Source organism: Cibotium barometz, chromosome 45 (assembly GCF_041138505.1).
Source record: "Cibotium barometz isolate CiBa-2024 chromosome 45, ASM4113850v1, whole genome shotgun sequence".
NCBI classification, from domain to species: domain Eukaryota; kingdom Viridiplantae; phylum Streptophyta; class Polypodiopsida; order Cyatheales; family Cibotiaceae; genus Cibotium; species Cibotium barometz.
In genome coordinates this window covers 10,491,225-10,501,377 of record NC_141090.1, presented here as the reverse complement: position 1 = coordinate 10,501,377, position 10,153 = coordinate 10,491,225, and the positions used below count along the sequence as shown (strand labels likewise).

General features: G+C 38.7%; 1 protein-coding gene across 1 annotated transcript; it reads left to right on the top strand.

The window, feature by feature from the left end:
- Positions 1–1,718: 1,718 nt before the first annotated feature.
- Positions 1,719–3,157, top strand: LOC147612418 (uncharacterized). Its single transcript, XM_086783599.1, has 5 exons — positions 1,719–1,868; positions 1,972–2,100; positions 2,650–2,762; positions 2,846–2,929; positions 3,022–3,157. The coding sequence occupies exons 1-4, from the start codon at positions 1,808–1,810 to the stop codon at positions 2,921–2,923; spliced, it is 381 nt and encodes a 126-aa protein (XP_086639725.1). The 5' UTR covers positions 1,719–1,807; the 3' UTR covers positions 2,924–2,929; positions 3,022–3,157.
- The last annotated feature ends 6,996 nt before the right edge of the window (positions 3,158–10,153 follow it).

The following is a 10,153-nucleotide window of genomic DNA, read 5'->3' as shown; positions in this document are numbered from 1 at the left end:
GTAATGAGATGTGATGTGAATCAGATAGATGGGAATGAATGAATGGACAGATGTGATGTGAATAGAGATGATGAGATGTGAGGTGAATAGATGTAATGAGATGTGGTGTGAATCAGATAGATGGAAATGAATGAATAGATGGATGTGATGTGAATAGAGATGATGAGATGTGAGGTGAATAGATGTAATGAGACGTGATGTAAATCAGATAGATGGGAATGAATGAATGGATGGATGTGATGTGAATAGAGATAATGAGAATGTGAGGTGAATAGATGTGATGAGATGTGATGTGAATCAGATAGATGGGAATGAATGAATGGATGGATGTGATGTGAATAGAGATGATGAGAATGTGAGGTGAATAGATGTGATGTGAATAGAGATGATGAGATGTGATGTGAATCAGATAGATGGGAATGAATGAATGGATGGATGTGATGTGAATAGAGATGATGAGATGTGAGGTGAATAGATGCAATCAGATGTGATGTGAATCAGATAGATGAGACTGAATGAATGGATGGATGTGATGTGAATAGAGATGATGAGATGTGAGGTAAATAGATGTAATGAGATGTGATGTGAATCAGATAGATGGGAATGAATGGATTGATGGATGTGATGTGAATAGAGGTGATGAGATGTGAGGTGAATAGAGGTGATGAGATGTGAGGTGAATAGATGTGATGAGATGTGATGTGAATCAGATAAATGTGAATGAATGGATGAGATGTTATGTCATGTGAATCACGATGTAAATGAATGATATGGGATGTGAGTGAATGTATGTGATGATAATGAATGTGAATGTGAATGTGAAGGATGCACGTGAATGTGTATGTGAGGAATGGATGTGAATGAGTATGTGAAAGAATGGATGTGGATGTATGTGAAAGAATGGATATAGATGTGTATGTGAAGGAATGTGAGGTGGTGTAAAGAGATGAGATGTGACTTGAATATATGTGAGGAATGGATGTGAATGAGTCATTAGGGAAAAAGGGAGCTCATTTTGGGGCCTTTTACGGTTTGGAAAAATAAGCTCTCAACCAATGAACAGAGGGCCAACGTAACGTTGGAAATTCACAAAAATAAAAGAAAATAGATAAAAGAAACAATATTTTATGTAGGTACAAGCGTGCTACATTAATGTGGAGATTGGTTTTTTATTCTCACAAGATCTTTGGACATGAAGATAGAATCTAGTCTGACATTTTCTCTGACAAGGGCCTTCCCGCTTCCACCTCCCTTTGAACTTTGAATTGTTGTGCTGCCTTTCCTTCGAAAGGTCTACCATTCTACACCACTACCTCATTGTGCAGTAACCTCTTCTTTTCCAAAACTGCTCCCTTGATCCAGTTTGGCTTAGAGTAAGATGTTTCTTGTCAACTATCTGTCTGCCTACTTTCTCTTTCTTGAAACTTCACTTTGTTATCTTGTTTACATTACTTTGCTGTGGTTACAGATTCACAAGGTATCCATGGTGAATAAAAACTATGGTCGTTCTTGTGGAAGACGTTCTGTGGATGATAATGCTATGAAGGCAGAATTATACCACACATCCTTACCCCGTCGACCTGCTTCTTCTATTTCTTCGGTAGAGAATTCAAGTACAGTCAAAACGGAAGGAACTTGGGAAAGGTTTACTGTTTCGAAAGGAGCATGGGTGCTCATGCAACCTAGTAAAAGAAAGAGACTCCAGACAAAAAATATTTTCTTGGCATCATGGAAGGGAAGAGTACGAGATTTTAAAATCACCAGAGGAAAGATATCGGTGAAAGAAGTTTTGATTCAGCATGTGTACATGCATAAAGAACTTGTCTTGCGAGACTATCCAAATGATCTTCCGCAACACAGGCCTAATTGTATATTTTTCTATTGTGGTTTGGTTCTTTATGAGGTGCATGGATTTTTAAGACAAAGCTTTCTTTCTTTGCTTATTGATATTCTTGTGATATTTTATTTCAGATTTATACCCTTCATCGTATGAGACATGGCAAAACATTGATTGTATTCTGGGATTTATAGATGTTTTGCATGGATCGATAGGAGAACAACAATACGAAGGTCGATGTGCAACAGAGCTAGCTCAATCCGGTATATTTTTTACTGATCATTTTTATCAGTTGCTGGACAATGCAAACACACATGGTGTGTTAAGAAAACAAGACCTTCCAGCATGGAATTCAGTGGATTGGCCTCTCCCACATTTTAGTGTTACAGAGGCATACAGAGCCAAGCTTTTCAAAGAAGTACAGAAAGCTCTTAGGCCCAATATTGCCACAAGGATAATAAAAATTTCTTTGTGCATGCCTCTCACAGTTTTTGTAGACTTGTTTAATACCTTTCCGGTGAAGGTTTCAAAAACAATGTTCACAGTTAAAGCAACAAGTCTGGCATGCATGCCACAATTTTTGGATAAAGGTTGGGATAAGAAGACATGTAGTTCAGTGTTTTGTGAGGTTGTCCAACCTTCTATGCAACTGAAGTACATGGTTGCATCACAAAATTTCATTTTTTCTTTTTATTATAAGCGCAGTCGAATGCTAGGTACAAAACTAGTCCCTATGGATCAAGATGAAGATTCTTTTGGTGCAGAAAATAAACTTCTTGATATTGATGTTGTTGAGAATGGTGATGTGCTAGTCAATATCACATTAAGACAATGCTGCTCCCTAGCTCAATTGCGCAATGACATTCTATTTGAGACAGAAGGTTCTATTTCAAAGGACTTTTTATTTATCTACAACAATAAGAAGGTATACCATGTGACTTATCCTAGTCTCATTAAGCACTGCTATTAGTTTACTTTACCCTATTGTTTCATATTGCTTTTTTGCAGGTGCTCAAAAGAAGAGAGAGATCAATAAAATGCAAAGACATTGAAAATTTTAAAATTGAGATAACACAGACTCCATAAACAAAGGTATTATATTCAAAAATGTAAAATTCTGTACAGAAGTGTTTAATTACATATGTAGAACATATTCTTGACAACAATTTTCTATTTATCTACAGGTTGATCTAGAGGCTGCTCTACATGGTCCAACCTCACCGTATCATCTTTATTTGGAGAATCTACTTTCTGTTGCTCCATCTTGTCGTGTACAGTCTCTTGGTGCTGCTCCATTGTCTCCTCTACTACCCTTGGAGCATCTGTTTGCTGTTGCTTCATCACTGATCCAATGCATCTAGAAGTCTTCTAATACAACTGCAATACATATAATTCAGTTAGTGTGCATTAAATCCAAATAATGAAGTTTAAAGTTAAAAATAGCACACAAACCACTTACAATTTAACCTCTCTGTGTGTGTTTCTAAGAGAGTTGAATAAAAAGCATTGCTTCTGCTGGATGTCAATAGAAGCAAAGCTCCAGTGGTCACTGCATAAGGAAAAAAGCATTAAGAAATCAAAGGCTACAAGAGTACTCAATCTTGAAGGAAAATCCCAAAAGAAGCAGCCACACACATACTTGTTATGGTATGGAAGTAGCAAAATATCAACATGATCAAAATCACAGTGTCTGAACGAATTGGAAATATCCATGGGAGTTTCCTTTGGATCTCTTAACTTGAAGGAAATTGCAGGATCAATAATATAAACTGTATGCTGTACAGCATGGTTCAGCCAGCTTCTCATCATGCTACATTGGACAAAACAATAATTAAGGTAAGGTGTAAGGGAGGAGGTACAATAAGGATTGTTTTGCAAACAAATGTAAAATAAAAGACACTTACTAGAGCATTGCAAGAATGATAGTATCTGAGCAATACTCATTCTTATGAGCCAATGCTGCCAAGCATGCTCTTGTCAAGTCAAAATTATTCTCTGAAAAATCATCTTCAATATGGACAACTATGTTAGGGCCCAGCTCCTGCAACCTTCTCTGTATCTGTAGCTCCATCTGTACAGTCTCCACATTTATAGCAGACTTGGATTCCTCTTTTTGCTGCTTCAGTGACTCCTCATAAGCAGCTTTCCCTCTGGTGCTCATTGAGTGGGTCACTTCAACAACCTTCACCTTGTCTGCCTTCAATTTCCTTGTAGGTGGAATTAATAATATGTCTCTCATTTTAATGTCCTGCCATTCCACAGGATGGACCAGCTTGTCATACCTCCACCTCACTCTGGACAATGTGTTGAAGTCCTTGGCCATCAGAGTTACCCTGTGAGCATGGGCTGCTACAAGCATTGCATCTTCAAAGTACTTCTCCAGGTAATCCTCTGCCATTTCCTGTAAGGAGAGAATGGCAGTCCTGTTCCACCTGAAACCAAGGTGCCAGCTATCACAGATTTCTCTCACTAGCCTCTGAAAAGGTGCCTTGGGGATTGCAAAGCCTATAGCTTTTTGCTGTTTCCTGATCTCCTTTAGCACACCAGCAGAATGCTTTAACCTCTTGGACTTTTGCTGTAGCATGCTCATTGGCTTCCCCTTCCTGCCATGTGCAACTCTTCCTTTTGTAGGCACACTAGATTCCTTGACATCAGCCCCAGCTGCTGCTGCTGCAAGCCCTGGCCCCTTGCCAGACCTCCTTGCAGTTGCCTTGGTTCTTGCCATCACTCTGAAAAGGTCCATACAAAGCAATAGTAAAAGATAAGAAACATGGAGAACATAGAATGATTAAAGAAGGTGATGACAACTTGGATGAAGCAAAATTGAACAATTTGCAACAAAAGGCGATTATGAAGATTTGAAATTTGTAACAGCTCAGAATCGCGTTTTTCTGCAAATGCTTGAAACAACATGCTTTTGCATTCATATGATGAATTCTCTATCTTTCCAACTACAAACAATATGTATTGTGTTTATAGAAGAACTATGCAAGCCTGAAATGGGTGGATAAAGAAGCATTTTAAAATCTGCAACAAAATGCGATTTGCACTATTTTGAGATTTCTAAAATCCTCTCCTCGCGTTTTGCTGCAAATTCTAGAGACAACATACTTCAGCATGCCTTTAGTCATTTCAGTGTGTATGCAGCTTGGTGCAACATAGATTGAGCCTATGGACACCAAGAAGTGATCAAACTCTCATTCAACAGGGCCAAATAAAAAGTCTTCCTGCTTCTACATGCAGTGGAGAAAATCTAAAAAATGCATATAATATTTATCATAATATGTAACCTACATCACACCAATCAATTCCTTACCCTAATATACTATTAAACAAGAAGGAGAGGAAAAAGATTTTCTTACTAACCTGGAAGCTATCTGCAAGTGTTCTGTGCTGATGATGAGTATCCTGTGCTGGGTGTGAACCTCTGCTGCTGGTCTGGATGCTGATGGTGTGGAGCAGGGAGGTAGAGATGCAAGAGAACTGAGTTAGGAGAGTAGATTATTACAAAATACAAATAATGGAGTTATTAATACCACACGTGTGAGATATAGTCGTTTTTTAACACGTGTGGGTCCCACCAAATCTTTTGTGATTTGAAATTTGTGGGTCACTTTTTGCCTTGGAACTTGTGCCAATCATGATTTCATAATTAGATCCATTAACACTTTTCCCTCCCCGTATTCCATCCCTGCCAGCACCCTCCCATCATCCTCTTCTCTCCCACTTTGACCACTTTCTACCCAACACACTCCATCCACTCTGCAACCTGTCTGAAGACTACTACCATTACCAGATCTCCAGGTTACCATTGCTACAGCTCAGTTTTGGAAGAGAGCAGGATAATCTCCAGGGCTATTCCATCAGTATGGAAGAGGAAAAGAAAGGTCAGAGATCTATACCATTTCCAATGTTTTCTGACATATATTTCTTCCATCTGTAGAATTCTTAAATCTCAGTGCCTAGAAATCTGGCAGATCACCCTAGGATTTGATTAGATATGGATATGAGTAGGATTTAGAATTTTGCAACAAAATGCGATTAGAGAGGTTTATTTTTTCCAAATGCTCCAAATCGCGTTTTGCTGCAAATTCTGATATTTGTTCTGGTTTTTATTTTTTCTCCTTCTTTTAATCTCTTTTGCACTGGGGAATACCTCCTTGCATCATTTACTGTCCTGAACATTGTGAGATATCCCTAACATTTGATTGGAAATGGATGTCAGTAGAAATTCAGAATTTGCAACAAAATGCGAGGAGAGCACTTTACATTTTTCAAATGGGTCTGCATCGCGTTTTGTTGCAAAGTCTTGTGTCTCTTTTGGTTTTTACTGTTTGCTCATTGTTTTGCTTTCTATGTCCATGGAGATGTCTTTCTTGATGATGAGAAATGTTTCTGCTTTGGAACAGTTGATCCTCAGGCCCCTCCTTTCAAGAGGAAGTTGGACTTCTCTGTTGCTATACTCAGACCACAGCAATCACCAGGTGATTCATGTGTGCTGATGAAGAGTTTTGTTTGGTGATATCCTATACTTTATCTGATTGCATATGTGAGCATATAGAATTCATGTTATATAAATTTTGCTTCAGGCAAAAGCAAGAGACTAGAGAAGAAAGGTGAGTCTTCCCTTTCAAAACAAAGGGAACCAGAAGAGGACAAATCTCCAGATTTGCTCCTATTTGACTTTCTTCACAAGTGCAAGGCTCAAAGGAACTTCCACATATACCATAGTATTTTCAACAGGGAGTTCACTATGAGCTCTCTTTTGGACCATCACAGAGATTTCCTTTCAGACCATTGGGATACCTTCAAACAACTGACAGAGGCAGGAAGGATTGTGGAAGGTGAAAAGGTTTTTGTGCATTTAAATCATATTATCTCCATTGAGAAGCTGAGGTATCATGTGAATAGAAGGTTTGACAGCCTGCCTGAGGAATATAAATTCAGTTGTAACTTGCACACCAGAAAGTGTAGAGTGCTTGAGGAAAACATGGCATTCCTTATGTACATTGTCTTTCAACAGCAATCTCTAGAAGAGCAAGGGCAGGAGACTGAAGAAGAAGATATATCTGTGGGCAGAGGTAAAAGAGGATATTCCTATGGCAACAGATATAGCAGAGCAGGAAGAAGATATCAACCTCGAGGATGAGGGGCTGCAAGTGGCTGCTCTTGACCTTGTTCAACTAAGGACTGAGACTCTTAGGGCAGCACAGCCAGTTGAAGACTTTGATGTTCAGAGCAGCAACTATGCAGTGCCCATGCTTCCAGGTGTCTTGATTGGTGGTAAAGATTATGTTTTCCTCCATGATATAGAGTGTATGTTCAATTTGAGGGAGGACTATGCCATTTCCCTTATTGCCCAGGCTTCAAGGCTTGACAAGGAGGTTGGCATAGAGGATGACCATTCACTGCTAGCTTTGGAAACAACCTTTGATCCTGCAGAGGCCCTTACTATTTGTTTCAAAGAGGCTGAAAGTTTCCAAGAGCCAGATGAAGCTGCCTTCCAGCTCACCCAGGAAGCTATGAATCTCTCATCACTTCATAAGGAAAAACTTAAAGAAGAGGCTGGACTGGAGGGGAGAGGAATAAATCTTTGGAAAGATGAACTTCTTGTTGCTGATGAAAATGAGAGGGTATGATATTATTACTTCAAATCAAATACTTTATGTTGTGTTTAAATGTTTTGTAGTTATGTATCATTGTCTCACTATAATCTTTTGATACATGGCAGCTACAAATTCAGGATGACACATTCCTCCAGAGATCAAGTGGAAGCAGGCCAGCTGGGTTTGGCAAAATGTCAAGCCTAGCTCATTATATTCATGATCTAGGTAGTGCTAAGATCTTGATTTACCATAGGCAGTTGAGCAACAATGGAGAAGCCATTGTTTACTTCTTTAAATGTTTGTCTAGGGTATTAGGTGGACATGATCTTCCATGGCAAAAGGAAAAGATCATTTTAATAGAGAGGTTGTCCGCCATAGATATATTTGGGGATTATGTGAATAAGCAGGCCTCTAGGGCCTCTTACTTTTTGTCTTACACTTCTTATGCATTAGCATGTGGTGTTAAGGAGCCCAAATGTCTAGAGGGCTATGGAAAACACAAGCTCATAAGGTTCCAAGAGCCACCAATGATTGCATCAGGCCACACAATCCAAGAAGAAGAACACGTGGAGATAGCTGAAGACAAGGATACCCCTCTCAGACAAGCAACAGAGGCAAGCATTGATAAACAGAAAGTCGACATCAAGCCAATAAGGAAGAAAAAGAGTCCAATCAAGTTCAAAAAGAGAGTTCCGACTCGCAAGCCTTGGGAGTAATAGGATTTAGTCATCAAATATAGCACAAACATTATGTTGAAGTTGAACTGATTTGTACAAAGTCTTTGATCCTCATCAGTTCCTTGTCTGTACGGACGATCAGTACCCTTTTGCATTTGTCCCATCATTGTACGACACTTCAGTACTCTTCCCACACTCAAAAGCTTCTAAAAGTGTTTGACACTCAGTATTTTATTGGTAAGGATCAACAGTATGTCTAGCATAATTAAGTAGTATTGATTGAATTTTTTGTGTGTTAATATATGGTCTTGATGCTTGTTAATATAGATCACATGTTTCACAAAAGACTTACTTTTGATAGAGTCTTAAAACATATAGGCATTACACCAAGAGTCACTTGTTCCACAGAATAAAAATCTATTGATTGAGTTTGAAAACATGTGGACATAATACCAATAAGTTACAAACTGCTATTCATGTTTACTTGTCCATTTATGGTTTCTAAATATCTTCGAATCCCTCCACTGTCTATGTCTCTCTGCTGCCATTGAATTGTCCAAAGTTTGTCTTCGTCTTTGCTTTTGGGCTAGAATAAAAGCAAGCTTGACTTTGGAGCTAGCAACTTTTCTTTTAGCATGCAGCCTTTGTAGAATGCCTCGGTAAAACCATTGGAAGACTTCCTTCAGACTATTTGCCTTTTGACTCCCTCCATAGTGTTGTGTGTGTCTGAAAAATGCATTACGTGCCATGTAGTGAGACTTCTCCATGCCTTGGGTAGACCAAATTGCTGGGCATCCATACTTTTTGACAAAATAGGGAAGGTGGTTGTAGATAATATGCTGTTTTCACAAAGACATAAGAATGCATAGTAAGTTATAAAAGAAAAGAGGATCACACTTAAGTAAAAGAAGAAGACATCACTTTACCATGTAGTGAGTTATATTGCAGGCTGTCCATGCGTCTTTCATTGACTTCCCAAAATGTTTTATTGCCTCTTCAAAGTTCTTGTAATCACTCTTTGTCCATGTTACATTGTCACAGAACATGAAGAGTTGATCAAGAGACCTCCACACCTCTGCCTTCACATTTCGTGCTTCCCCATCTGCCTCATGATCTTTCACGGCATTATGGACTTGCTTCCACAATCCATAACTAATCCTTGAAACTGTTTTACCTTGCCTTACTTGCTTACTATTGTGTTTGGGTCGAGACAAGAATCTTCTTGCCTTAACACCACCAATAGAGGGCTTGATTGGTACCTCCTTGCCATTGCTAGACTTTTTAAAATCCTTTGTGATATGAACATCACCTCCATGCAGACCTATATCGGATAACACTTTTTCCAATGCATGAAGAGCATCCTTTCTATTTCTTTCGGGACGGAGTTTCCAAGCAAATCCAATATACAAAAATACCAATTTCTCAATAATTCGACATAGAGCATGCAATGTGCATATGTGAACATTACATAGTGGAATGTCAAGAATGGACTTGAAGTCAGGGTCAACTTTATCTCTATTAGGTGCTCTCTTCCACCATTTAGAATCCATTACTTGCGCTGATTCTTTGCAGTAAAGACAAGGAGACTTTGAGTTACCTTATACATGCACTTAAGTGTTTTAAGATCCCCCGCCATGTGCCACTCTACTTGAAAATCACCTTTTCCTGCAACATGGAGATTCTCTCCTTGCACCTGTCTTTTAATTATTCTTGGTATTTCCGTGTGGTGAAACACCCAATCTAGTGTTTCATGGTCTTCTGTCTTTACCTGTGATTATACAAAACAAAAGTCTTACTATAAAAGATTTGAAAACATTGACTAAAATCAAGTACGAAATAAAAAATGATCATACCTGGAATGAGCCCAACCACCATATGTGTTTCTCCGACTGCACACTAAAATACTTTGAACTCGCTTCATTCAATGATGTATCAAGTGCTCCATTCATCAATGTGATAGTAATCCTTTCCATTTTCTTTTTCTTTACAACCTCACACTCATCCAGTTTGATAACAAATTTCAAAATGCCTTT